General features: G+C 47.3%; 5 protein-coding genes across 8 annotated transcripts; 1 reads left to right on the plus strand and 4 right to left on the minus strand.

Moving 5' to 3' along the window:
• The first annotated feature begins 33 nt into the window (after positions 1 to 33).
• Positions 34 to 4,682, plus strand: pcid2 (PCI domain containing 2). 3 transcript variants are annotated; one of them, XM_035645053.2, is made up of 16 exons: positions 34 to 157; positions 988 to 1,044; positions 1,131 to 1,220; positions 1,356 to 1,429; positions 1,538 to 1,603; positions 1,702 to 1,743; positions 1,840 to 1,894; positions 1,976 to 2,073; positions 2,197 to 2,272; positions 2,356 to 2,497; positions 2,592 to 2,692; positions 2,793 to 2,866; positions 2,952 to 3,077; positions 3,385 to 3,508; positions 3,591 to 3,709; positions 4,548 to 4,682. In XM_035645053.2, the coding sequence occupies exons 2-15, from the start codon at positions 1,009 to 1,011 to the stop codon at positions 3,678 to 3,680; spliced, it is 1,194 nt and encodes a 397-aa protein (XP_035500946.1). In that variant the 5' UTR covers positions 34 to 157; positions 988 to 1,008; the 3' UTR covers positions 3,681 to 3,709; positions 4,548 to 4,682. The 3 variants fall into 3 exon arrangements, with proteins under 3 accessions (XP_035500946.1, XP_035500936.1, XP_035500954.2); XM_035645043.2 differs by lacking the exon at positions 4,548 to 4,682 and having other exon boundaries at positions 3,591 to 3,781; XM_035645061.2 differs by lacking the exons at positions 3,591 to 3,709; positions 4,548 to 4,682 and having other exon boundaries at positions 3,244 to 3,385.
• On the minus strand, positions 3,806 to 7,444 carry prozb (protein Z, vitamin K-dependent plasma glycoprotein b). The gene is made up of 8 exons (XM_035644937.2): positions 7,205 to 7,444; positions 6,611 to 6,774; positions 6,503 to 6,527; positions 5,662 to 5,823; positions 5,433 to 5,558; positions 5,274 to 5,353; positions 5,040 to 5,178; positions 3,806 to 4,927 (listed from the first exon to the last, which is right to left on the minus strand). The coding sequence occupies exons 1-8, from the start codon at positions 7,437 to 7,439 to the stop codon at positions 4,269 to 4,271; spliced, it is 1,590 nt and encodes a 529-aa protein (XP_035500830.1). The 5' UTR covers positions 7,440 to 7,444; the 3' UTR covers positions 3,806 to 4,268.
• A 1,212-nt stretch (positions 7,445 to 8,656) lies between these two features.
• LOC118308402 lies at positions 8,657 to 16,932 on the minus strand. Its single transcript, XM_047335335.1, has 18 exons — positions 16,801 to 16,932; positions 16,442 to 16,605; positions 15,989 to 16,013; positions 15,648 to 15,761; positions 15,433 to 15,570; positions 14,855 to 14,970; positions 14,454 to 14,574; positions 13,492 to 14,146; positions 13,305 to 13,312; positions 12,772 to 12,990; positions 12,083 to 12,243; positions 11,784 to 11,808; positions 11,406 to 11,519; positions 10,949 to 11,080; positions 10,504 to 10,784; positions 10,191 to 10,308; positions 9,889 to 10,076; positions 8,657 to 9,663 (listed from the first exon to the last, which is right to left on the minus strand). The coding sequence occupies exons 1-18, from the start codon at positions 16,859 to 16,861 to the stop codon at positions 9,241 to 9,243; spliced, it is 3,063 nt and encodes a 1,020-aa protein (XP_047191291.1). The 5' UTR covers positions 16,862 to 16,932; the 3' UTR covers positions 8,657 to 9,240.
• A 195-nt stretch (positions 16,933 to 17,127) lies between these two features.
• On the minus strand, positions 17,128 to 22,626 carry f7 (coagulation factor VII). 2 transcript variants are annotated; one of them, XM_035637745.2, is made up of 8 exons: positions 22,375 to 22,617; positions 21,821 to 21,984; positions 21,577 to 21,601; positions 21,087 to 21,200; positions 18,924 to 19,070; positions 18,412 to 18,530; positions 18,167 to 18,287; positions 17,130 to 18,089 (listed from the first exon to the last, which is right to left on the minus strand). In XM_035637745.2, the coding sequence occupies exons 1-8, from the start codon at positions 22,433 to 22,435 to the stop codon at positions 17,497 to 17,499; spliced, it is 1,344 nt and encodes a 447-aa protein (XP_035493638.1). In that variant the 5' UTR covers positions 22,436 to 22,617; the 3' UTR covers positions 17,130 to 17,496. The 2 variants fall into 2 exon arrangements, with proteins under 2 accessions (XP_035493644.1, XP_035493638.1); XM_035637751.2 differs by lacking the exon at positions 21,087 to 21,200 and having other exon boundaries at positions 17,128 to 18,089; positions 22,375 to 22,626.
• A 474-nt stretch (positions 22,627 to 23,100) lies between these two features.
• On the minus strand, positions 23,101 to 27,328 carry f7l (coagulation factor VII, like). Its single transcript, XM_035636959.2, has 8 exons — positions 27,096 to 27,328; positions 26,186 to 26,349; positions 26,065 to 26,089; positions 25,845 to 25,958; positions 25,616 to 25,756; positions 24,247 to 24,335; positions 24,015 to 24,135; positions 23,101 to 23,933 (listed from the first exon to the last, which is right to left on the minus strand). The coding sequence occupies exons 1-8, from the start codon at positions 27,181 to 27,183 to the stop codon at positions 23,386 to 23,388; spliced, it is 1,290 nt and encodes a 429-aa protein (XP_035492852.1). The 5' UTR covers positions 27,184 to 27,328; the 3' UTR covers positions 23,101 to 23,385.
• Positions 27,329 to 27,399: the final 71 nt, after the last annotated feature.

Consider the following 27,399-nt stretch of genomic DNA (forward strand, 5'->3'; position numbering starts at 1 on the left):
ACAGAAAACCTCTTATTCTGAATTAATACCGGAAGCTGACCTCAACGACCCGGACGTTGTCGCGGTTGCGTGTAACGTTTGAAAACCTTCCGGCTCCGAGACCGAGTGAAGCGACTTCACGTGTCTGTTGTGGATCAAACCGTCGTTTTACCACAAGGTCAGAATCATAATTCACTTTTCATGTTATTCCACTGTTTGTTTTGATGTTTGGTGAATGAACAAAAAGCGTTTTGACGTCAGTTTTTCACCGGAAGGGGATGAAACGCGATGCTAACGTGTTAGCATGAGGCTAAACACATCGTCTGGTTTCTAATGTTTTAAAGAAAAATGATCTGTTGGTTTATTAATGTCTGAATATGAAGATTGACGATTAACTTATAATTATATATATATTGAAGTTATAGACGGTGGACATATCAGAAACTTCACGAATATAGATTCATTATATCACATGTAGTTAGATTAATCTGTTCCGAAGTTATGAGACTTTTACTTGATCAAATATGTTTATATTCTTCATTCAAGTTCTTTACATTTGTTCGTATTTGTGTTTTCTTTTCATTTATAGTCATTTATTTATGGTTAAACTGTAAAATATCAAGACTTAATTACATTTCTTAAGGGTTTGAAAACAACATCTTAGGAACCGTTGATAATATCTATCTATCTATTTTTACATATGTTTATATATGTTTATATATCAGCTGATTTATGTACCTGAAATATTTTACTCCCTCCTGTAATTGTATTATCATGTAGTTCAACAGTAGAACACAAATTGATTGATTGTTTAGTTAAATTATGGTAATATGATAATGATACAAGATTATAACAATGGTAATGATGATACATATTATTGGTATTTATGGTTTATAGAGAAAAGGTCCAAAAATATGCAGCATGTGTCTGAATATTTTTATTGATTGTTGTAACTTATTGATCGACGATAAGTTTTTGAAGTCTTTTGCTTACTGTTTCTGTTCCCAGCTGCTGAAGCAGCAGGAAGTCATGGCTCACATCACCATCAACCAGTACCTGCAGCAGGTAACCTCTGACCCCTGACTGACCCCTGACCTTCACCCTCCTGACCCCTGCAGAGTAACTATGTGGTCGTTTTTTCCCTCCTGCAGGTTTATGAAGCCATCGACAACCACGACGGTTCGTTTTGCGCCGAGCTGCTCTCCTTCAAACACCCGCACGTGGCCAACCCGCGGCTCCAGGTGAGGCTCTGCCCCCTCAGGGACACACACTGACTGTTGCTAGGATACGGCCTCACTCTTCTCTCTCTGTGTGTGTGTGTGTGTGTGTGTGTGTGTGTGTGTGTGTGTGTGTGTGTGTGTGTGTGTGTCTGTCAGCTGGCCAGTCCAGAAGACAAATGTCAGCAGGTGCTGGAGCCGCCGTATGACGAGATGGTCGCCGCTCATCTCAGGTAGAGTCAGACTAGCAGTAAACTCTCTTTTGATTGACATCTCGGCGAGTAAATCGGCTCACTGTGAATTGAACCACAGGTAACCATAGCAACGGTCCTGTGTTACAGATGTACGTACGCCGTGGCCAACCACGACTTTGTGGAAGCCTACAAGTTCCAGACGCTCGTCGTTCAATATCCTTCATGATGAGAACACACACACACACACACACACACACACACACCAGCAGTAGCAGCCAATGGTCGATCAGTCCTGCTCCTTGACCAATCACGTCCTTCCTCCGAGCCTTCCAGTCCCACAAAGAGGAGAACTGGTGAGAACAGACACGTCACAGCTTCAACCTGAAGCTCAGATGAACACACCGACAGTGAACGCAGCCTCACTCACCTCTGTGTGTCTGTGTTCGCAGGGCTCTGCATGTGATGTTCGCTGTCACGCTGGATCTCAGGATTTTCGCCAACAACGTGAGAAACTAAATTAAACAATCAAATATATAAAAAACAAAAAGTTCTTTGTGTACAAGTGTGTGTGTGTCCACTGTCCAGGCGGAGCTGCAGAATAAGGCCAAAGGTCAACCTGGTGAAATGTTGGAGAAAGCAGCGGAACAGCTGATGAGCTGCTTCAGAGTGTGTGCCAGCGACAAGTCAGTACACACAGTGTCTCACACACACTCACACAGTGTCACACACACACACACACACACACACACACACACACTCAGTGTGTCTATAATCCCGTGTGGTCGTCGCCTGTGTGTGTGTTTCAGTCGTGCAGGTATCGACGACTCTAAGAAATGGGGGATGATGTTTCTGAGCAACCAGCTGTTCAAGATCTACTTTAAGGTCTGAACTGATCAATCAAACGTGAACCTTTAGTTTATTGATGATTGGTTGATGATTGATTGATGGTTGTGTTTGTGCTGCAGATCAATAAGCTTCATCTGTGTAAACCTCTGATCAGAGCCATCGACAGCTCCAACCTGAAGAACGACTACAGTCCGGCTCAGAAGGTCACATACAAGTACTACGTGGGTCGCAAGGCCATGTTCGACAGTGACTACAAGCCTGGTGAGAGGACTACTGCAGTACTACAGTAATACTACTGTAATACTACAGTAATACTACTGCAGGACTGTACTGAAGTGTGACTGTGTCTCTGCAGCCGAGGAGTTTCTGTCCTTCGCCTTCCACCACTGTCATCGCTCCAGTCAGAAGAACAAGAGGATGATTCTCATCTACCTGCTGCCGGTCAAGATGCTGCTGGTCAGAACCTCGTCCAGATTATATCTGTTATAATCTTGTATAACCAGTTTACACCAGTTTAGACCAGATTCAATCCAGTTCTTTGTTTGTGGTGTTTCAGGGTCACATGCCGACTCACCAGCTCCTCAGGAAGTACGACCTGATGCAGTTTGCAGATGTCACCAAAGCTGTGAGGTGAGCAGAGGGTTAGTGTGGCACAGGAAGTGACATCATGCCGTCAGGTGACCTGTGACCTTTAACCTGTGTCTGTGTGTGTCAGCGAGGGAAACCTGCTGCTGCTGAATGAAGCTCTGTCCAGACACGAGACTTTCTTCATCCGCTGCGGAATCTTCCTCATCCTGGAGAAGCTGAAGATAATCACCTACAGGAACCTCTTCAAGAAAGTGTGAGTAAGGCTCCCCGGACCTCTGACCCCTGACCTGTGACCCAGAGGTTGAATGTGAGGAATAAAATAAATGTTAAATCTCCAATATTTTTTAGCACTTGTGTATTTTCTTTGTTTTGTGAACATTATAATTATTATATAGATAAAAAGTGAAAATCCTGTTCAGGTGTCCAGGTGTTAGACGGCTGGAGCAGCTCCTCATCTCGTCTGGCCTCCTCCTCCTCCTCCTCTTCTTCCTCCTCCTCGTCCCTCCCCCTGATGAGCAGCGCTCCTTCATCACAGCCTGACATCTGGCCCCTGTCTGCAGGTACCTGCTGCTGCGGACTCACCAGCTGCCACTCGACGCCTTCCTGGTGGCTCTGAGGATGATGCAGGTGGAGGACGTGGACTTGGACGAGGTGCAGTGTATCCTCGCCAACCTCATCTACATGGTGAGGACGCTGCACACAGTCGCACACAGGAAGTGGACAATCACTCAAACCTCACTGTTTCCTGTTTCCCGTTTCCTGTCAGGGTCACATCAAAGGTTACATCTCACATCAGCACCAGAAGCTCGTGGTCAGTAAACAGAACCCGTTCCCTCCGCTCTCCTCCGTCTCCTAGACTACGTTACCGACAATGCCCTCTGGCCGGTAAATCTTCACATTCACTCTTTCTATTTTCTACTGTAAAAACAAAAAGATTAAAACTGAAGCTGGTCTGTACAGAGTGGATCTGATTGATTATTGGACCAGTTATTGTTTATCAATACGAACCTGAAATCGTTCAATACAGTCAGATGTTTCTTTTTTTTTTGTACTTTTTCCACCTGAACAATATTACATAAACGCAGAACGTTAATCCGCATTAAATTGAAACAGTTTGGTCACGTGACAGTTACAGATTCTCATAAACACAGTTTTTATTTATTCATATTCTCCATATGATTCCGTCCGCTTCCCTCAACGCGAGGGATTGACAAGAAGTGATGTAACTGGCCTTTTTACTCAGTTTTGAATTTATTGATTTGATTTTTCACGTCTCTTATTCGTCGTATTTAAATTTCACAAACATAAAAAGGGTTTTATTGTGACGCAGCCATAGGAAGCTGCTGCTGCCTGCAGTGACCAGCAGGTGTCAGCAGGGCGGAGCAGGAAGTCAAGACATGGTGGTTGCCGATTGGCTGAGAGTTTTAAAGATGGCGGCTGCTTGTTAGCGAGTCTCTGGATACTCGCTGACTTGAGGCGTCATCCGGTCCTCGGCTTCCTCCAGTCTCGGCATGATCCAGGTCAGGTGGCGGGAGAGTTTGGTGAACACTAGGCCGCCGTTGCAGCCGGTGGACGGCGAGATCAGCAGCCCGGTGAGGAACGCCGTCCCGTGCTCCACCGTGGCGACGGGCGATCCCGACAACATGCTGCTGCAGCGCCGGCCTGCGACCTCTGACCTCAAGGCCACGTGCTCCTTCCTAACGCTGCTGCTTTTGTGATTCAGTGCTCCGCTGCCGTTCACATGTCCACCCGACCGGCCCTGGACGCCATTTTGGTTCCTCGCAGCCCCGTCGTTCCTGCGCATGCAGAACATCTTGTTGCTGAGCGGACGCGTGACGTTCAACTCGCCGCGGCACTCGTCCAGTGTGGCGTAGACAGGGTTCTGGTTCCTTCTGCCTCCCCATCTCCCGGCCACGCCCGCCCTCCCAGAATGCATCAGGATGTTTTCGCTGAAGTCCTTGGTGGGCAGGCAGAGGTGGATGAGGGCGGGGCCAAAGGGCAGGGCGTCGGCCAGCTCGAGGAGGGCGAGGTCGTTGTCGTGGTGATCTAAATGGAAGCGGTCGTGGACGTACAGAGCCTGGACAGGGACGAGCTTCCTGTTGCCTAGGAGACGAGAGACGAGATGTCAAAATGAAAAACTTTAGTGGGCTTTTATTTTGAAGAAAGTTCATAATGAAAAATTGAATCAAAGGTTTAATATAAATAAAGTTTCAACCAGTGAGCACGTAGAAGCTGGAGGGTCGGAGGTCAGATCCCGATTCTAGGACGAGGCAGCGGGCCGACGTCAGGATGGAGCGGCGACCCAGAACCACGCCGCCGCAAAGCTCCGCCCCCCGACGGTTCAGCAGGGACACCTGGAAACAAAAAACACACACTGTTCAGGTACACACAGACACACACACACACACACACCTGTGAGCCTCGCTGTGATTCGCCGAGAGGATCTGACCTGCCAGGGGCAGTTTCCATGGCGACACATTGACGTGGTGGCGTTGAGGGTGTCAGGAAGTCGTCCACAGGGAAACTCCACTGAGGAATTACACACAAGTTATTTCATTGGTTTGATAAAGGTTTGTGGGCGGGGCTTGGTTGGTGGGCGTGGTCAGACCTTCAGGCAGACAGCTGTGTCCGTCGGTCTGTAGTTTGAATCCCGACGTGCAGGAGCAGGTGAACCTGAGGTACGACGCAGTGCACAGCTGCTGACACGCAGTCGGACCGGCGCTCAGACACGCCACTATGTGTTGCCATGGAGACGACAAACAAAAGAACGATTAGTGTCTCACTGACCACGCCTCTCTGTGGAGGCGGGGCCATCATATCTGTGGGTGTGGCCCGACCTGGTGCGTTGACTTGAGGCGCGGAGGGCGGCAGTCGTCCATCGAGGCCAAGCTCACAGATTGTTCCGAAGTGGGGGGCGGGGCATAAGCACTGGAACCCGCCCACCTTGTCGGTGCAGTTCCCCCCCTGGAGGCAGGGGTTGGGATCACACTGGTCTCCGTCTGACGATCAATAAATAGGATTCATATTCTTAGTAAACTACGTCAAGGTTAATAAATCAAAATGTAAAATATCATATTTATTACTTTATGCTATTGCATTAATTTCACTATGCAATAATTCATAACTGGACCACATCATCAATTATGATACACTCGTTGTTTTATGTAATAAATATTTCTTCAAAGTCATTACATAAATGTGTAATTAACACTTAATGTCTTTGACATGACAGAATTTATGAAGTGAAATAATAAACCTAAAGTTTGATAAATAAATTCAGGAGAAAGAAACAAACAATGTTAATATTATTATTTACCTATAATGTTTTCTACTGCTAATAAATGTATTTGAATTTTTTGCTGATTTACAGAAAAGTTACATTATTGTCTTAATTTATTGCGTTCAATCAATCTGCTGATTTTACTCACCTTTTTTCACAACTACAAATGATAAATAATTGATTCATAAATGTTTATTCCTTGAAATGTCTCTAAATTATTTAATTTGTCGTCTATTATATTTCATAAACTCAGTTTACTTTCAATTTTAAAATGACACTTTAATGTTTTATTATATTATTTATTCACTTGTGTTTTTCCTTTAGTTTTGTGTTTGTGTAGATTTTTGTTTGTTTTCATCTCATTTATGAAACATATTTATTCATAAAGTCTGACTCACCATAGTAAATAGTCCAGAACGAGATCTGTGGACAAACAAAAGTTTAACACAGAAACTCTCCCTCATTATTTTTTAATTATTCATAATTACGTAGTCTCTGTGACCGACCGTCTTCTCGCTGTTCTCGAAATATTCCCGCGCCTCCTCGAAGTTGCACAGTTCCTCGAAACACTCTCGCTCCAGGTTCCCCTGCAGAAGCTCCTCCAGCAGGAACATGTTGGCTCGTCTGGGTCGGATCAGAACCTCGTGGGCTCGCGGCGCCGCACGGAAAACTGATGACAAACAACAACAACAACCACACGGACCAGAAGTTCAGAAGTAAATCAATATTTGTGGTAAATTGATGATAATTCATTAGACCATACAATCATAATAATTTTTAATCATCTTTACTTCATACTTTGTCATAGTTTTGACATTAAATCAAATAATATTCCAAATGTACTTTAGTGACTTATTCATTATAGCGTTTTAAAAACTCGACTCTGACATGATTTTCCAAAGTGACTTGACACCAGTTGGCCTCCGTACATTAGTTATTTAATCTGAAACATTAAAAAGTTTCATAAAAGTTTGCTCTGTCGATTGATTTATCTGTTTCAAATGAGGTCGTTCGTCGACGGACAGATTATCGCTACGACAGACTGATAATAAACATGTCACTGACCCCACACGGCAGAGGTCAGGGGTCAGGGGTCTTACCTTCTCCTTGGATGAGAACCTGAAGGAAGCAGACGAGGAAGTAAAGAGGTCGAACAGACGCTCGACAACAAGCCGACATGATGCCGACCGCCATGACACTGATCACCCCGCACGCACGCGAGCACACACACACACACAAATACACACATACGTATACACACTTACGTACACACACAGAGACACGCACACACACAGAGACACACACGTACACACATACACACACAGAGACACACATACGTACACACAGGGACACACAGAGAGGCACACAGAGACACACATACACCCACACACACGTACACACACAGAGACGCACACACAGGGACACAGACACACACTTACACACACACGTGCACACACAGGGACACAGACACACACGTACACACACATATATACACACGTACACACACGTACACACACAGAGACGCACACACAGGGACACAGACACACACTTACACACACACAGACACACACGTGCACACACAGGGACACAGACACACACGTACACACACATATATACACACGTACACACACGTACACACACAGAGACACACACACCAGTGTGCTTTAAATCTCTGGTTTGTATTTGCTATATATATTTTACTGAGAATATTAAAACGTTTTGAAAAGTTACTGAACATTTATGGAACATGAAACGGGTCAGGTCTCAAGTGGATCATGTCTTAGTGGATCAGGTTTCAGTGGATCAGGTCTTCAGGTCTGTGTTCCTGTGGTCAACAGTCTGATCCTGATCTGGACTCTGACTCTTCGTCCTAAAACCAAACAAGCAGCAGCTTCGACCTCTGAACCTTCCACGTTCGTTTGTTTGAGATTTCATCACCGAAATTAATCATTTCAGAAGTTTCTCGGTGCCGTTGGGATCAGGAGATTAAAACCAACAGACATATATAATGATAAATAATAAAGTTTTATTTTCCTGATGGTCACGATCTGCAGGAAGATGACGATTCCTCCAGTCAAACTGTTCCTCATGATATTCATGATTCATTTATCAGATAGTGTATCCATTATTACACAATCAATAGTTTTCTGCCGTAAGTAACACATTGAAGGCAGATTTCACAATTAAAAGATTCATGACTAAATACATAAAATATAGTGTAAATAAAATGTAGACCAATGGTCCAACACCCAAAGATATGGATGTTATATTTATTGATGATAAAACCCAAGAGAACAAAAGAAGTTCTGTTGATTGATCACCAGATTAGTTACAGATCAGTCAGATAATCAATAACAACATTTTGCTCCAGCTGTGATTTCAAAGGTCACTCATCAGTCATAAATTAAATAAATAGAAAAATGCTGAAACTTATTTAAATTAATTTACAAGAACAACCAAAGAAGGATACTTGTATTTATAGATTTTCTGTGTTTATGTTCCTAATTGAAGTATTTAAAGCCATAATAAAGGAATGACATTTTTATAAGGTGTTGAAACGTTTTCTTCATTTCCTTCAAATTCAGATCATTTCTGACAACGACTCATGAAAAACACATGCAAACAGACTTTTTTTTTGTTTACACAAGTTTTAAAATGTTAAATTTTTTAAATTTTCACTTTTTTAAATAATACAGATCTTTAAACTGTTGAATCAAAGTGGTTCAGATCGTCAATGTTTGTACATTTTGGTTTGGGATCATCAGCCGACCAGCAAAGACGCAGTCAGAGACTCAATTATTATAATTAAAATATTTTTAACAGAAAATACAAGGACCGATAACAGAACCCTGAGGAACGCCACGGGACGTTGGGACGAACATGTGTGTTCTGGGTGACATGTCAGACACACTTACTTTTTGGATTAAGGCAATAATATGTCATTTGAGTTATTACATTGTGTCCTGCTGCCCCCATGTGGCCAAGCAAATTAATTAATACAGCTTTAATAACATTTTTGGAAAACTATTAATTGTTTTTCCAAGTCTCTGGGGACCTCAATGTCTGAAACATAAGATGGACGACTACATGAGTGGAACAAAGAGCGGCTGATCTCTGCTAGGTGGCGTTTGCCGTCCTACAGATACGACCTCTTGATGGCGCCGCGGTGCCTCTTCACTCTGCCGCCGTTCGGATCTTTGTTCATCAGCTGTTCGATGCCTTCGTGGATCCAGCGGATGTACTTGGACACCTGCGTGTAAATGCCGTATTTCCCTTTGCGTGCGCAGCCTTCGCCCCAGCTCACGATGCCAGTGACAAAGTAGGTGTCGCCGTAGCGGGTGACGTGCGGCCCGCCGCTGTCACCTTGGCAGGCATCCTTGGGCATTGAGTGGTATCCAGCGCAGAACATGCGGGTGGAGATGCGGAATTGGGTGGATTCGATGCATGTGAGCCGATCCACGTAGGGTAACGTGAGGCGCTGCAAGATGGTGGACGCCTGCCGACCCTCGCCCATGCGGCCGAAACCGCTGACCAGGCCGTCCGACTGCCGCATCAGCACCTGCGAGGGAAGTGAGTCATCGTATGAGAAGATCATTGGTCAGGAAACTTCCTGAAGTCAACGCCTCAGTAACTGAATGTTTGGTAAAGAAACAGGACACAACATGTGGACTTTGTTTCTTTTGGACTGAACCAGGCTAGCCGTCTCTGTGCTAAGCTAAGCTAACGAGCTGCTGAAGGAAAACTTTGATCAATCAATCCTGGTTTTAATGGTTTAAAGATTCACCTTCTCAGCAAAGTCCTGCTCGGGGATGCAGGCCGGCAGGATGAACCTGGAGAACTTGATGGGTTTGGTTAACTTGATGAGTGCAATGTCGTTGTGGTAAGTTTCTGGTCTGTATTTATTGTGGGTGACGATTGTTTCCACGTAGTGCGTAGCTTCATTACCGTGATCCACCAAAGTGTCAAACTCGCCTGAACGCACAGAAAGAATAACAAAATATTTTACCAAAATTTAAGTTGTTTAATTAATTTGCAGTTTGTCATTTACAGCGAAAAAATCTAACTGGATTGGTGATTCCAACCTACCGAGCTTGACGTAGATGAAGCGGGATTGGTTCATGCAGTGGGCGGCGGTCAGGATGATGTATTCGTTGAGAATAGTTCCTCCGCAGAACCCAATGTCGTTGTCGTTCATGAGGAGAGCCTGCGACGACCAGATGGGACCAAAAACAGCTGATCATAGACTTTCAGATTTGAATGTAGATGGATTCCTAGGTTCTACAACAATGGAGTCATTGATCGTAACAGACCAACCAACTTTGTACCTAGCTTTTCCTTTAAGGACATGTCACAATTCCAAAACAGGTGGATATCTAGAAGGTCTACAAAGTGTCTCTACCTGCCACGGACATTCTCCTGGTGGACAGTCCTCTCCGTTGACGATGCGGGTCATACTCGCCATTTCGGAATTTATCGTTTCCTCAAAAACTACGTATTTTGGCACAATTTGGTTTTCGGTGACGATTCCAAGAGGCGAGGGCTCCGATTTCTGCTCGGTGGAGTTGGTGTTGGGGTCCGTCTCGTTCAACCCAGTCGAGTTTCCCACGGTCGTGTTCTGTCGCACGTACCTGAACACGGTCCGGGTGTCTCTGCCCACGATGGCGCCGCACTTGAAGGTCTCTGCAAGAAAGGGTTTGTTCTGTAAAAAGACTGATCATTGATAATCGTTTGGTTTGATTCAGAAAATTGATTAATGCTGATTAGATTCAAATATCCCAAAATATGACATGTAAGTGCTGAACGTGGGACCAGTAACCGACACCACCGGGACCCGAGACTCTTACGGTTGGAGTTGCAGGATTTATAATCTGATGCCAGGAAATATCCGCCAGCACAGGAGCACTGAACGCTTCCTCGGACCACATTGCAGAAATGTTCACAGCCGCCATTTTTGGTCTCGCAGAGCTCAGGGATCACTGCAAAGACAGAGAAAACTGTCAAGACGTAAAGGGAATCATCTCCTGTGCCAGACAAGACAATTCTGGAAAACGTCGGAACACAACGGATGACAGTTTCCAACAATCAACAGCAACATTTTTGAAGTATCCAAACTATCAAATCATGGAACAATCGGATTTCTCGACGTACTACAGATTGACTGATTTACGTGTGGATACAGGAAACAGATTTTCTAGGGTTGTTACCCAACCGTCAACCAATCCCGACCTTCCCTCACTTCAAGCTAAACCCACAGGATCGCTTGCGTTTTTCCGACGATCCTAAGTGACGGTGATTCTTTACCGATCTCGCAGTTGAAGCCCTGGTACCCAGCCTGGCAGAAGCAGGTGTAGCTGCCGATCCCGTCTTTACAGAGTCCTTCGTGAGCGCAAGGCCTCTGCTCGCAGGCGTCGCCATCTGCAGGACGAACGCACAGATTCAATCAGAACAGTTTTGATTAGATGCTAATTTTCTAATTTATGTCCACTTAATCTAGTGGTGAAGGACGGTTTCACGTGCTCTCGCGCCAACGCAGATCAGCCGATTGAGTTTACACAGATTAGTTTAAGGTTTGTTTACTTTTTGAAATCCTCTTTCTGAAAGATTTGAAAAACACCAATATCTAAATATTTCTGAACTATCTGTTTGTTGATTTTAACAAAATGGAAAAAGAATCCTTACCAACGTATTTGACCCAGAATTCATTCTGAAAAAGGGAAGAAGCAGAATTAAATATTTCAGAACAACATTTAAAAGCTGATAAGTCATGTCTCTGTGAAAGACAGTTTTGAGATGAATCTGAAACTGGAACCTGAAGATTTGAATTCACAAAACTCAAATCTACCGAGTGTCAGTAAGGAACTATCAGGTAAACCAGGCGTCTTTTGACTGTTTGGTGGCGCTGAGCTAGTGCTAAGCTAGTGTTAAGCTTGTGCTAAGTTAGAGCTAAGCTAAAGCAGCAGTGTTTTGGTTGTAAGTACAGTTTTCTCTCGGTCTTCGAAGATCTCGCGCGCCTCCTCCCAGCTGCAGCGCTCCTCCACACACTCCCTCTCCATGTTGCCTTGTTTGACCTCCTCAAAGAAGCTGTTGGCTCGTCTCCGCCGGGTCAGAACCTGATTGGCCGCCTTGTCGTCCACGAAGACTGGAGGGAGAAAGGAAACGTTCGTTTTAGTCTAAATTGCTGCCAAACTGAAAAGACGTTCCCATCAGCCTCAGCCACAGCAAGTAAACCCCAACGCTAATGCTAATGCTAATGCTCTTCAGTTGCATTGTGGGTAATTCAGGCTGCAGGGTTTGAAGGGAGGAAGAAGAACATGTGGGATGAACAACACGATGTCACTGGTTCGAGGGTATAAAATCCAGCAGATGAAGATAAATGACCAATCAGAAACCGGCAGGTGTTTTTTTTGTCCAATCAGACAAAGGAAAGGTCGAGTCTGAGTTGTCAATCATCGTCATGTGTCGTACAGAGCTGCTGACATGTTGACATCACACACAACATACTAAACACACAAAACAGGACGAGGTCAAGTGTCACCTGCTAGCCGCCAATCCCCCCCCCCCCCCCCCACACACACACACACACCGCCGTCACCGCCGCTCCCTCAGCTCCTTTAACTCCACATTCTCCTCGTGGCTCGTCTCCAGACGTGCTGATTGGTGGACGTACCGTGAGCGGCGGCCAGGTGGAGCAGCAGGAGCCCCAGGGACAGCCGGAGAAACCACAACATGGCCCCGGAGGAAGGTGGTGAGCTGGTCGGGAAGAAGCTGAGTGTGTTGAGAGGCAGCGGAGTCTGACTGTGGAGAGGAGCTGGTAGAGAGGGCATTGACCTGAGTGGAGGGGGAGAGAGAGAGGGAGGGGGAGGGGAGGGGATCAGAGGGGGCGGGCCTTATCTGCAAGTTACTGGAAGAGTTTGAATTTTAAACTTCTGAACTGATGACTAACAAATTAAATGTGACAGTTTTCATCACAGACAGAATAAAGATGGACCGCATGAGGCCAAATCATCATCGCCCCCTGTTGACTGGCTGCAGTACAGGTCATAAGCCCCGGCCCCTGGTGACTGGCTGCAGTACAGGTCCTAAGCCCCGCCCCTCCATGTCATGTGAGGTCGTTCTTATCACTGATGTTTGTTCACGTGTTCATGTTTCTGATCACTTTGCTTCTCATTGGTTATTTGATGATATAATGTCATGATTGACAGCTAACACTGACTCATGATTTGTCGAGAGTGTAGGGCGGTACCTCAATACCATGTATACTTCAATTTGTCTTTGTTTATCTGATCTGAGTTATAGACATAAATCACAAACGACCTCCAGAACTTTAAAGACTTTATTCATCATCATCAACATCATCATCATCAACCTTTTCTCTTCCAGGTTTTACGAAATGATTTTCTGTTCCAACATGTCGGAGGACGGCAAGATCTTCTCCAACGGCCTCTCGACAGCTGTCATCGCGGTGGGCGGTGCTTTCACAGTGGCCTCCACCCAGTCCACAAAGTTGGCCATGTTGGTGTACACACCATAATACCCAGGCTGTGAACAGCCCCGCCCCCAGCCGACCACGCCCGTGAGGAAGTGGGTGGAGCCATACAGCGTGACCAGCGGGCTGCCGTCGTCTCCGCGGCAACTCTCCTGGCGACCCTCCAGGTATCCGGCACACAGCATGTTGCTGGTGAAGTTGAGCTGGGCTCTGTGGGAGCACAGGGAATTCTGGATGATGGGGACAGTCATTTTGCGGAGGTACGGGGAGACCGGGGTGCCGGGGGGCCCGCGGTGCGACTCCACGTTGCCCCCGCTGGTCCTCTTGCCCCAACCGGACACGGTGTGGTACCGGGTCGGCAGCAGCTCGCGCTCCGCCAGGTCCTTGGTGGGGAGGCAGACGGGGATGACTTGATGCTTCAAGGTGACGGGTCGGCTCAAGTAAAGCAGCGCCACGTCACTGTCGCCTGTCGCCGGTGCGTAATTCTGATGTGCAAACGCCATGGCAACAGGAATCATCTCTTCTGTGCCTTCGTCCACGTCCAGGTTGTTTTCACCTGCAGACGGAACAGAAACCGCCAAATGAGACAAACAAATACAACTTCACAAAATGTCTTCAAAGAATTTTACAAACCTTCACAAAATAACTTTACAAAACTAATTTACAGAACAATATCAGAGAATGTTTATAAAACAACTTGAAAAAACAACTTTACTTACTTACAAAATACAAATAAATGTATGACACAACTTCACAAGTTGATTCTAAAGTTGAGATGTTTTCTCTCAAAAGTTGTGCAACATTTAAAAGACAGAACAAAAACAAAATAACTTAGTGATTGTGAATGTTTCATTTTACTGTACCGGCCACCACTGTGAGGTTTTGGGCGTTGTTGCCATGGATACAGTGGGCAGCGGTGACGACCCACTCTGGATTAATCAGAACTCCTCCGCAGTGACTGTTCCCATTGAACTGAACCAGCACCTGATTGAAAGGTAAAGTAGAAATATATTCCACGGATGAATTGATTATTTAAATAAAAGTTACTGTCAGTCGACGAATCCAATAATGAACAAATGGTTTGGGCTCTAGATCGGATTTATTACAAGTTAAAAGGCGGATTTAATGATCTCATTCCTGCTCCCCAGAGGAAGAACCGCTTACATTTGAATCTTTCACCATCTTTCCTCACAGGATGTGGTTTGTTCATATCGTGGTTGTGATTCACACTGTAGCCTCCAGGTGGCGCTAGCTGCCCCCCTACCTGCCAGGGACACTCTCCTGTGGGACAGTTGTTGGCTCCCACCAGTCTGGTCCGACCCAGGACGCTCTGGTCCAGGCCTGGTTCCGCTGGCGCCAGCTGACCACACGGAAACTCCACTGAAATAAATAACATGACGTCGTCGTCATACGGGGCAAATATTCAGTTTAACCGTGGGATAGGTTTTTTAAAACGGTATTTGTTCACATTTTGATAATGAGCAGCTGCAGTTTACAGTGAACCAGGAGACGAACGGACCAACGTCTCTGTGTCACTGTGCCCCTGAAGGAAACGTCCAGATTCTCAATGAAGTTCTGACGTCATCAGGAGAATCTGTCGCGCTGGTTTCTAAGGACTTTTATTTGCAATTCATATTGTGGCTGGTGATTTTATCTGAATCTAAAAATACCAGTTTTATTTCTGTTTGATCAGATTTGTCGGAGTTAAGACACAAAGAAGAAGTTTAGAAACGTGTTGAAAAACGAAGGGTTTTTAAAGTCGCGACCTTCATCTTGTTTTCATAACGCATCTCTGAGGACCATGAAAAGTACCATATATAAAATGTATTATAATATCTCTACCCTGAGAGATGCACTGTCGTCCGTCGTCTCCCAGTTTGTATCCGTCAGCACACGAACATTTGCGTTTTTCTCCGGAGCCGTCGCAGAAATGTTGACATTGTCCGTTCTGGTAAAGACACTTCAGAGAGTCTTCAAACACTGAAGGAAAAAATATATAGAGATTTAGATGATGATTAATAATTCAGATAGAAGCAAGCAGCAGAAAGATGTTTGACCTGTTTGACAGTATCGTCCCTCGAATCCCTCGGGACACTGACACTCGTAGCTCGTCGCCACGTACACACATGTTCCGTTGTTGTGACACGGGTTGACCAGACAGGGGTCACGACCTCACGGGACAAAACAACACGTCAGAAGTCATTCTTCAAATATCAATCACAACAGATTGTCAGACTGTGAAACAACGATCATGTGTTGATGAGTGAAGAATGAGGATCAATCATCACAGTCCATCGATATCTGCCTCATCAGAGTGAACACGTTAATCACGAGTCGACAGCGACCTCCGTCGTGACGTCACTCGGACCTCGGAAGGTCAGAGGTCAGAGATACTCACGGTTGTACGTCAGCCAGAACTGCCTCTGAAGGAAGATAAGAGCAAACACACACTGATCAGGACCGTGGAGATCTACATATACATATTAACATACAAATATGATCAGTCACTCAATATAGAGACGACGACACACTACGAAAAAGAAGCTAAAATATTTGAATCGTGAACAAACATCAGTGTGATAAGAACGACCCATCTGCTAACATGGAGGGGGGGGGGCTTATGACCTGCACTGCAGCCACACACCAGGGGGCGGGGCTTATGACCTGCACTGCAGCCACACACCAGGGGGCGATCTGTCGCGTCGTCCATCTTTATTCACAGTCGTTGAGTGAAGTTTTATTTTTATTAAACCAGGTTAGTCTGAAAGAACGACTTCCTGTGAAGATCCGGTCGACGTGTCGGTGAATCTGAAGCTTAAAGATCTAAACTGTAAAATGGCATCTGACTCACCGTCTTGTCGTCGTTTTCGAAAACCTCCCGCGCCTCCTCGTAGTCGCAGACCTCCTCGATACATTCCCTCTCCAGGTTTCCTTTCTTCAGCTCCTCCAGGAAACCGCTGTTCGCTCGCCGCCATCGCCGCAGCAACGCGTTGGCCTCACGCCGCTCCACGAACACTGACAGAACAATATAATAATATTAATATCACTTTCATTTTACACGTTGTGTCCTGTGGAAGTCCTGTGAAGTAGCACGTGCTGATCTGTCAATCAACAGTTAGTGGAGAACCTGTCTTTTGCCATAGCGACTGAGAACCTGTCTGATATGAGCTGATTGTTGAAGAAGAGAATTACGAGACAGTTATTCTTCACCTGCAGCCGCAGCGAGGCCGATCAGCAGCGTCCCCACGGTGAAGCAGCTCCTCAGCAGCATGTCGCTCGGTCCTCAGTGATGCAGCTCAACCAGGTGGAGCGGTGTCTGTCAGGAGAGGTGGGAGGAGCCTCCGCTGACCACCCCCCCCCAAGCCTCTGACCCCCGAGAGTCGACGCCCCCACGATTTAAAGCAGGTCAGTAAACAGACCACTTCTCTCCACGCTGTCCGATCAGGCAGCATCGACAAAGTTTAAAGATTCAATTTCATATTTAAAAGGGACCCCTGACCCCTGACCCCTGACACAGAGTTTAAAGACACAGAGACAAAACTATTGTATTTGAAGTGATGAAATGATTTATTAACCATCAACAAAGTGAACTACACTTTTAATAAACAGCTCCTGATCCTGAAACATGGAACACTGTGTTCACACACACACACACACACACACAAACACACACACAAAGATAAAATCAAACACAAATATGATTTTAAAAACTATAAATGTCAATAAGTGAACAGTTCAAAGGTTTAAAAGATGATTTTATTAATTTAAAACTCCTGATTCATGAGATCAGGAGGTCACGTGTTTAGTTTGAAACACGTGACCTTTGACCTGAAAAACGATTGGAACGACCATGTGATTATGAAACAGCTGGATGGAGGCGACCACAGCTCGCGTGACCTCTGACCCTCAGGTGGTCAGGTTGTGCAGCGACGCCTCCGTGACGTTCCCGGTCCGGCCCGTCGTCGCCGTGTGGTTGTGGATCCAGTCCAGGTAGTTGGACACTCGGGTGTAGATCCCGTAGTTGCCTGGTCGGGCGCAGCCCTTCCCCCAGCTGACGATGCCCAGCAGGAAGTTGGTCTTCTTGTAGCACGTCACCAGGGGCCCGCCGCTGTCGCCCTTACACGAGTCCTGCAGGCCCTCGATGTATCCAGCGCAGAACATGTTGTCCGTGAGCGTCACGCCGCTGTCCTCCACGCACTGCTGCGTCCGGATGCGCGGCACCTTCAGGCGCCGCAGGATGTGCGAGGTGGGCCCGAGCTCGCCCCTCCTCCCCCAGCCGCTCACCGTGTGCAGGCTGACGGCCCAGAGGCCGCGCTCGGCCAGCGGGCGCGTCGGCAGGCAGGCGGGGACGGCGTACGGCGTGTAGACGATGGGCGCCGCCAGGCGGAGGAGGGCGATGTCGTTGTCGGCCGTGCGAGGGACGTACTTCTCGTGCATGATGATCTCGACCACCTGGACCAGCTGCTCCGTGCCCTCGTCCTCCACCGTGTTGTGTTCGCCTGACAGACAGAGAGCAGGGTCAACAGGTCTGACTCCAGCTCCCACACGGGTCAGAGTTCAAAGTTCACATTCGTACCTGCGACCACCTGCAGGAACCGGACCTCGGTGTCCTCCAGGCAGTGAGACGCCGTGAGGATCCAGGTGGGTTTGTAGATCACTCCTCCACAGAAACCCTTTCCTTTATAAACCAGCAGAACCTGGAGGACAAACAGACCTTTTGTTATATGAACAACAGATTCAACAGAACCTCCCACTGTGACCTGGAGTGAAACAGAATCGGTTGTTGTGACAGTCAAGTGTAAATGTTTGTCTGCAGCGTACCTGCCAGGGACATTCCCCTTTGGGACATTCTGTCCCTCCGACGATTCGAGCTCGAGAGTCGAGCTGCTGCTCTTTGTCGCCGCCCTGCAGGACGGGCACCATGCCGCAGGCTAGTGACCCTGGAGCGACAATTGTAAGAAATTTGAAACAGATTTGTTGTAGTACGTTTCAAGACGTGGATCGATACTTAGTTGTGTTTGTTCACATCTCAACTCTCTCTTTAATAAAGTCCATCGTTAACTATGTGAAGCTCCTCATATTTTCACTTTTTTTAAAACATAGACAAAACGATTAATCGCCAGATTAATTAGTTGCATCCAGGACAGATTTTATGAACAATGTTTAGGAAACTTAGATGTTCTACTGTAAAACAGTTGAAAGGTCGTCCTGCAAAGCCTCTTCAGATAAATACAGATAAACATAAACAAGATCAATAAGCTCTGCAGCCAAGCTGGTCTTTGTCCTTGTGTGTCGATTATTGATTCTAATCATCTGTAATCATCTCATCCCACCTTCTGCGACGCAGCTCCACCCGTCAGCGTCCAGGAAGTAGCCGTCAGCACACGAGCAGTTTATTCTTCGTCCTTCCTCGTCATCGTCACAGAAATGTTCACAGCCTCCGTTCTCCAGCAGGCAGGTGTTGGAGACGGCCAGCAGCTCTGAGACAATATAACAGACTGTAACGTTGATCCCAGGTGATCGGGTGATCAGGTGATCAGGTGATCGGGTGATCGGGTGATCGGATGATCGGGTGATCGGATGATCGGATGATCGGGTGATCAGTTGATCAGGTGATCGGGTGATCAGGTGATCAGGTGATCGGATGATCGGATGATCAGTTGATCAGGTGATCGGGTGATCAGGTGATCAGGTGATCGGGTGATCGGATGATCGGGTGATCGGATGATCGGATGATCGGGTGATCAGGTGATCGGGTGATCAGGTGATCGGGTGATCAGTTGATCGGGTGATCGGGTGATCGGATGATCGGGTGATCGGGTGATCGGATGATCAGATGATCAGGTGATCAGATGATCAGATGATCGGATGATCGGGTGATCGGATGATCGGGTGATCAGTTGATCAGGTGATCGGGTGATCAGGTGATCAGGTGATCGGATGATCGGGTGATCAGTTGATCGGGTGATCAGGTGATCGGGTGATCAGTTGATCGGGTGATCAGGTGATCGGATGATCGGGTGATCAGTTGATCGGGTGATCGGGTGATCAGGTGATCAGGTGATCGGATGATCAGGTGATCAGGTGATCAGATGATCGGGTGATCGGGTGATCGGATGATCGGGTGATCGGGTGATCGGATGATCAGATGATCAGGTGATCAGATGATCAGATGATCGGATGATCGGGTGATCGGATGATCGGATGATCGGGTGATCGGGTGATCAGTTGATCAGGTGATCGGGTGATCAGGTGATCGGATGATCGGGTGATCAGTTGATCAGGTGATCGGGTGATCAGGTGATCAGGTGATCGGATGATCGGGTGATCAGGTGATCGGGTGATCAGGTGATCAGGTGATCGGATGATCGGGTGATCAGTTGATCGGGTGATCAGGTGATCAGGTGATCGGATGATCGGGTGATCAGTTGATCGGGTGATCAGGTGATCGGATGATCGGGTGATCAGTTGATCAGTTGATCAGGTGATCGGGTGATCAGGTGATCAGGTGATCGGATGATCGGGTGATCAGTTGATCGGGTGATCAGGTGATCGGGTGATCAGTTGATCGGGTGATCAGGTGATCGGATGATCGGGTGATCAGTTGATCGGGTGATCGGGTGATCAGGTGATCAGGTGATCGGATGATCAGGTGATCAGGTGATCAGATGATCGGGTGATCAGGTGATCGGGTGATCGGATGATCGGGTGATCAGGTGATCAGATGATCAGATGATCGGATGATCGGGTGATCGGATGATCGGATGATCGGGTGATCGGGTGATCAGATGATCAGATGATCGGATGATCGGGTGATCGGATGATCGGGTGATCGGGTGATCAGTTGATCAGGTGATCGGGTGATCAGGTGATCAGGTGATCGGATGATCGGGTGATCAGTTGATCAGGTGATCGGGTGATCAGGTGATCAGGTGATCGGATGATCGGGTGATCGGGTGATCAGGTGATCAGGTGATCGGATGATCGGGTGATCAGTTGATCAGGTGATCGGGTGATCAGGTGATCAGGTGATCGGATGATCGGGTGATCAGTTGATCAGGTGATCGGGTGATCAGGTGATCAGGTGATCGGATGATCGGGTGATCAGGTGATCGGGTGATCAGGTGATCAGGTGATCGGATGATCGGGTGATCAGTTAATCGGGTGATCAGGTGATCAGGTGATCGGATGATCGGGTGATCAGTTGATCGGGTGATCAGGTGATCGGATGATCGGGTGATCAGTTGATCGGGTGATCGGGTGATCAGGTGATCAGGTGATCAGGTGATCAGATGATCGGGTGATCGGGTGATCGGATGATCGGGTGATCGGGTGATCAGGTGATCAGGTGATCAGATGATCAGGTGATCAGGTGATCGGGTGATCAGGTGATCAGGTGATCAGATGATCAGGTGATCAGGTGATCAGATGATCGGGTGATCGGGTGATTGGATGATCGGGTCAGAGGATTTTGTATGTTGATGTCATTTCCTCACCGAGTTCACAGGTGAGTCCACTGAACTGCGGCAAACAGAAACAGGTGTAGGACGAATCCTGTGCGGAGCAGCTGCCGCCGTTCACACAGGGGTTGGACTTACAGCTGTCTGCCACTAGGAAACATCACAGTTATTATTTATTACCATAGTGGTGTCCCAGTTGAACACAATCCTGAACGACCATCTCTTGTAACCAGGGACACGTGTTGAACAGAATCTCACAGGGTGAAGACGTCCAGTCGGTACAGTTCAGCACAATCTGTATTTTACTGCTGCAGCTTCTTCAAAAGTTTCTATTTAACCTCTATGAACAAAGGTTTTAATCAAGTCTTCCCGTAACAAGATCCTTTATGGAGATGGTCGTCCAGGACGCTGGTGGTCAGAGGTGGGAACACCATTAGCCTCGATCAGCAGCGAGCTAATCTCTGGCTGGAGGTTACTGATCTTATGGGAAAGGAACTGGAACTGACACATCAGTGAGTTCTCTTACCGTTGTACGTTTTCCAAAACTCGTCCTGAAGAAACAGAAACGTCACACATGAGCATCGTTATTCTCCAGTCACAAACTCAAAGAAACCAAAACATCCAAAATCATGAAAGTAAATCTGACAAGTTAATACCAATCATTTCTGGTATGTATCGTATAATGTATCGTAGCTGTTACGTCACATTATGTGATCACAATCATAATGGATATATTTCTGTAGTTCAACTGAGAATCTTTTCCGTCTGACCGTGGTCTCCGTGTGCTCGAAGACCTCGCGGGCCTCCTCGTACGAACACGTCTCCTCCAGACACTCCCGCCTCAGATCGCCCATCTGCAGCTCCTCCAACCAGCCAGAGTTGAACCTGCGCGTCCGGACCAGGACGCCGTGGGCCCGGTCTGGGTCCACAAACACTACCACACAAAGAGCCAGGGACAGAAAGACAGATTCATGACTCCCAGAGGATGAATCCCAACGACACGCTGTGATGAAGCCGAGACGTTCATGTTCCCCTCAGGATGAACTGTACTTCACGTAACAGGAGGGAAATGGTTATCTCCAGCACGTTGTTGTTATCACGTCCAGGAAACTGCAGCTGGAGGGAAACCGACTCACTCCTGGTCCCCAGAGGATGAATAACAACGAGTCTTTATTTATTATGATCTACTTTGGATTTATTATGCTAACATGCTAAACTGCCTAGCATGTCACGTAGCTGTGGTGAGCATGTTAGCATGCTAATGCTAGTGTAGCCGACATCTTGTAGATGTTAAGGTTCTAACAAGCTGAAGTGTGTCAGTCACCTGTCGCCGGGCGGCAGCAGCACACGACGAAGAGCAGCGTGAAGACGAGTCTCTGCCACATCGCTGGTCAAGTCAGGAAGACGCTGCCAGTTGCTCCTCTATCGACCGGCAGGGGCAAAGTCTGATCCACCCCCTCGCTCCCACCGTCCATCACATGGTCCCCTGCAGAGGCAGACAGGCAGACAGACAGGCAGACAGAGGGAGAGAGACAGACAGACAGACAGACAGGCAGAGGGAGAGAGACAGACAGACAGAGAGAGAGACAGACAGAGACAGAGGGAGAGAGACAGACAGACAGAGAGAGAGAGACAGAGAGACAGACAGACAGAGAGAGAGAGACAGACAGACAGAGGGAGAGAGACAGACAGACAGACAGACAGGCAGAGGGAGAGAGACAGACAGAGAGACGGACAGACAGGCAGAGACAGAGACAGACAGAGAGAGAGAGGCAGACAGACAGGCAGACAGGGGGAGACAGACAGACAGACAGACAGACAGAGAGAGAGACAGAGAGACAGATGGAGAGATAGACAGACCCTGTGTGACTACGTCTGTCGTCAATAATCCCTCGTCAGTCCAGAGGTCAGAGGTCAGATTCTCAAACACAATCTTTCAAAAACATATTTCTTAATTAATATTTGTTTTGTTGTTTGACCATGTTCAACTCGTAAATTTCCACTTTTTCTTAATTTCCAACAAATTAAATAATAACTCATAAAAGAATCCTCATTTCACAGGATCAAATATTTATTTTCATTTTCATTTTCATTTTTATTATTTACAAAGATGAAGTACAAATTATACAGCATGTGAAAGGTAAATATATCATTTTATTGTATAAACTATATCCTCACTCTATTGCTGAGGTATACGTATGAAATTATAGGTTCATTAATGTTGTGGTTTAACAGTAATCTGAATCAATTAAAACGATTGATCAGTTGTTTCAATCTGAATCTGTTCCAGTTCTTTTCCGGTTCTGTTCCAGTTCTGTTCCAGTTCCGTCCGGGTTCAGCCAGTGGACATCAGCTCCTCGATCCAGTCAAGGAAGTTGGTGACTCTGGTGTAGACGCCGTACTGGTTCTCGTTGGCGCAGCCCTTCCCCCAGCTCACCACGCCCGTCAGGAACCAGGTCTTCTTGTAGCGCGTCACCAGGGGGCCGCCACTGTCGCCCTCGCAGGCGTCCTGCCGTCCGGCCCTGTGCCCGGCGCAGACCATGTTCTTGGTGATGTTGAGCCTGGTGTGGAGGCGACACTCCTGCAGAGGAACCCGCGGCAGCACCAGCCGCTGGAGGAACCTGGAGGGGGGGCCGAACTGCGCCAGGCGGCCCCAACCCGACACGGTGGAGTGGCGGACGGTTGCCAGTGTCCTGATGATGGTGCTGTTCCGGGCGGGAAGGCAAATGGGCACCACGTGGAGACCCAGCTTCACCGGGCGGTGCAGCTTCAGCAAGGCCAGGTCGCTGTCGGAGCTGGACTCGTTGTAACCTCGGTGGATCAGAACTTTGACAACACGCCGCCGCTGCTCGGTCTTCTCCTCCTCCATCCGGTCATGTTCACCTTCACAGAGGAATCAGATTCATCAGGTGTTGTATAAACATCCTCACATATCAAGAAACATGTGTTAATGTATCCTCGTACCCACGGTGACGTGGAAGATGGCAGCAGGTTTTCTCCAGACGCAGTGAGCTGCAGTTAAAACCCACTGGTCCGACACCACGATGGCTCCACAGGTGTAAACGTTGTGTTCCGTCAACAGAGCCTGGACACAAAGAGTCATCGTCATCACTTCATCGTCGGTTCATCACTACAGCCTGAACTGGGCCGGACCGGAAGCATCCCATCAGTTAATGTTGTGGGTCATAGGACCTACCTGCCATGGACAGTGTCCCTTGGGGCAGATCTTCCCGTTAACGACCCTGGGGGCAAAGTGTATGAGTGGTCTTCCACAGGGGACGTCATCTGGACCAGAGAGACCAGAAACATGTCAACACCTTCCTGTTGTTGCCTGGTTGATAACGTTTTCAGGTGATTTCTTTAATTCACGCAGTCCTTTCTGGTCGTAAGGTTTTCAGTTTGGTTGCTAAGCGGTTGCTGGGGAGTAAGTAGTTGGTATAAAGGGTTTTCAGATTGGTTGCTGTGTTTCTGGTGGATTCTCATTGATCTCCAGGTGGTCGTTAAGTTGAAAATTAAGGTTCTGGGTTGTTGCTAGGTAACCATAATTTGGTTGCTACGGTATTAGTTGGTGGTACATGTGGTCGTCAATAATAAGTTGCTGTCTTGTTGCTATGGCATTAAACGTGTTTTCTAGTGCATGTCCGGTGGTTGCTAAGCAGTTGTTGTTGTTGTTTTCGCAGTGGTTCTCTGGGTGGTTGCCATGGTTAAATCAAAATCACGGAACAGAAGACATTTTTTTCTGGGTTTATGTGAAAATAATCTATGTGATTGTTTTTAACGTCTGTACGGCGTCTCTACGACGACACTACGACGTCACAACGACATCTCTACGACGACACTACGACGTCACAACGACGTCTCTACGACGACACTACGACGACACTACGACGTCACTACGACGTCTCTACGACGACACTACGATGTCACTACGACGTCTCTACGACGACACTACGACGTCTCTACAACGACACTACGACGACACTACGACGTCACTACGACGTCTCTACGACGACACTACGACGTCTCTACAACGACACTACGACGACACTACGACGTCACTGCGATCACTATGACGTCTCTACGACGTCTCTACGACGTCTCTACGACGACACTACGACGACACTACGACGACACTACGACGTCTCTACGGCGTCTCTACGGCGACACTACGACGTCACTACTAAGACACTACGACGTCTCTACGACGACACTACGACATCACTACGACGTCTCTACGACGACACTACCACGTCACTACCACGTCACTACTAAGACACTACGACGTCTCTACGACGACACTACGATGTCTCTACGACGTCTCTACGGCGACACTACGACGTCACTACTAAGACACTACGACGTCTCTACGACGACACTACGACATCACTACGACGTCTCTACGACGAAACTACCACGTCACTACCACGTCTCTACGACGACACTACGACGACACTACGACGTCACTACGACGTCTCTACGACGACACTACCACGTCACTACCACGTCTCTACCACGTCTCTACGACAACACTACGACATCACTACGACGTCACTACGACGTCAGACCTTGAGGCAGGCAGGTGCTGTTGTCCCGATCCAGTCTGTATCCATGAGCACAGAAGCAGATGTGAGAACGATCCGGAATTTCTCTGCAGAAATGTTCGCATCCTCCGTTTCCATGGCGACAGGTGCTGGGCGTAGAACGAACTGCGAAGACACGCGGACGAAAACCACGTCGGATCAAACGGTCGTGAACTTTCACAGAGATGTTTCAGCTCACGAAGGACTCTCCTACCTTTGTCGCAGTTGTATCCGTGGTAACGAGGCGGACATTTGCAGACGTAGGAGTCGACGTGGCGAGTGCAGGTCGCTCCGTTCTTACAGGGAGACGAGAGGCAGCGATCTACCGCTACGGACGACAAGTCGCAAAGGAAACATTTTACCACCAGGACGGACCGAAGACCAAGTTTTGAAATGAATGTTTAAAACCAGAAAGCGTTGTGGAGTTGCAGAACCTGTGTACGTCCTCCAGAAGTTTTCCTGTGAAGAGAGGAAGAGATTAATGATGATGAACCATCACAGAGCTGGATCATAGGCCGTAAAACAAAGATGGACGACATCCTTCTTCACACTGACCAGCTGCTGCGGCAGGGAGAAGATCTCCTTGGCCTCCTCGTAGGAACATTTCTCCTCCAGACATTCCCGCTCCAGATTTCCTTGTTTCAACTCTTCCAGCAGGAAGTTCGCCCGGCGATTGCGATGCAGGAAGACGCTGGCCTCTGGTTTGCTCACGAACAATCCTGTTTTACACAAGGACACAGGACAAGTGGCCACGAGAGGGACTGAAGAGAGAGAAGGTGCAGAACGCTTAAAGCCCCAGTGTGTCATGTTTGTAATGTCCTGGCGCCATCTGGTGGTAAAGTGTTGAACTTCAACCAACTGAGCGATTTCCTGTTTCCGTCAGCGTCTGAAAATTCAATTTGAACGCGACGTTTTCTGGAGTGTTTAGTTCAACAACTCTATTCAACACGACGTAGAAACATTTAGACTCACACGGAGGTCGGTCCACCTCATGGAACTATATTTAACTCTTATATGAACAGAGTTCTGGACAACATCTGTTTAATTTCTTTGAATAAGTTCTTCTGAATATTACACCTTGTAACTTAAAGTTAAACATGTTAGCGTGATCATTCCATGTGGTTGTTAGCTAACTAGTTGTTCCAATGTTTACTTCCGTGAACAAAAGTCGCCTGATTTCCCAAACGAGTTGACATCAGATGTTTTGAACAAGAACCTCAGAGATTCACAACGTCTGTCGCTGTTTCATATTCACGCTCGCCTAACGATCCTCCTAATGCTACGACGTTCAGCTTCAGTTGAATCAAGAGGAAATGCTAACGTCACTTTAGCACCAGCTCAGTGACCGACTGATCCTCGGATTGAGAAGTGGACGACTGTGGACCAGTTCTTTTAAAATGTAACTGAACAAAGACGAACGTGACGAGAAGAAGACGAAGACGAAGACGAAGGAACCAAGACTGACCTTCAGGAAGCCCAGTGCATGCTGGGATAGAGGCGATGAGGAGCTGTAGGATGACGAGTCGCCTGGTTTCTCCGTTGACAGACGCCATGTTTGTTCTGAACTGATCAAAGGTCAGAAACTGTGAAAACACACAAACGTCCTCTGACGTCCTGGACACCAGCCGAGTGCTTCTTCTTCATCATCATCATCGTCGTCCTCGTTTTCTGTCACTCAATCGCTTTTCATCTGTTCCCTCGAGAATCAGTTTCTGCTTGGAAGTGGGCGGGAACCGTTGATGCACCAATCAGAGCTCAGAATCAGTTTT

Source organism: Scophthalmus maximus, chromosome 1 (assembly GCF_022379125.1).
Source record: "Scophthalmus maximus strain ysfricsl-2021 chromosome 1, ASM2237912v1, whole genome shotgun sequence".
Lineage (NCBI taxonomy): Eukaryota > Metazoa > Chordata > Actinopteri > Pleuronectiformes > Scophthalmidae > Scophthalmus > Scophthalmus maximus.

Coding starts and splice junctions, on each gene's coding strand:
- LOC118308402 (XM_047335335.1), bottom strand. CDS start 16,861: ATGCTGCTGAGGAGCTGCTTCACCGTGGGGACGCTGCTGATCGGCCTC. Junction 16,014..16,441: donor TCGAAAACGACGACAAGACG/GTGAGTCAGATG, acceptor ATCTTCCTTCAG/AGGCAGTTCTGGCTGACGTA. Junction 14,971..15,432: donor ACGACAGTGCATCTCTCAGG/GTAGAGATATTA, acceptor TATTTATTTCAG/TGGAGTTTCCGTGTGGTCAG.
- f7 (XM_035637745.2), bottom strand. CDS start 22,435: ATGTGGCAGAGACTCGTCTTCACGCTGCTCTTCGTCGTGTGCTGCTGC. Junction 21,985..22,374: donor CTGCTGCCGCCCGGCGACAG/GTGACTGACACA, acceptor TTTGTGTGGTAG/TGTTTGTGGACCCAGACCGG. Junction 21,201..21,576: donor GTTTTGGAAAACGTACAACG/GTAAGAGAACTC, acceptor GATGTTTCCTAG/TGGCAGACAGCTGTAAGTCC.
- prozb (XM_035644937.2), bottom strand. CDS start 7,439: ATGTGTGTCTCTGTGTGTGTATGTGTGTACGTGTGTGTCTCTGTGTGT. Junction 6,528..6,610: donor TCGAGAACAGCGAGAAGACG/GTCGGTCACAGA, acceptor GTTTGTCCACAG/ATCTCGTTCTGGACTATTTA. Junction 5,824..6,502: donor GTTCTGGACTATTTACTATG/GTGAGTCAGACT, acceptor ATTGATCGTCAG/ACGGAGACCAGTGTGATCCC.
- pcid2 (XM_035645053.2), top strand. CDS start 1,009: ATGGCTCACATCACCATCAACCAGTACCTGCAGCAG. Junction 2,074..2,196: donor AGAGTGTGTGCCAGCGACAA/GTCAGTACACAC, acceptor TGTGTGTTTCAG/TCGTGCAGGTATCGACGACT. Junction 3,078..3,384: donor AGGAACCTCTTCAAGAAAGT/GTGAGTAAGGCT, acceptor CCCTGTCTGCAG/GTACCTGCTGCTGCGGACTC.
- f7l (XM_035636959.2), bottom strand. CDS start 27,183: ATGGCGTCTGTCAACGGAGAAACCAGGCGACTCGTCATCCTACAGCTC. Junction 25,959..26,064: donor CTTCTGGAGGACGTACACAG/GTTCTGCAACTC, acceptor TGTCGTCCGTAG/CGGTAGATCGCTGCCTCTCG. Junction 24,136..24,246: donor AGGGACACTGTCCATGGCAG/GTAGGTCCTATG, acceptor CTTTGTGTCCAG/GCTCTGTTGACGGAACACAA.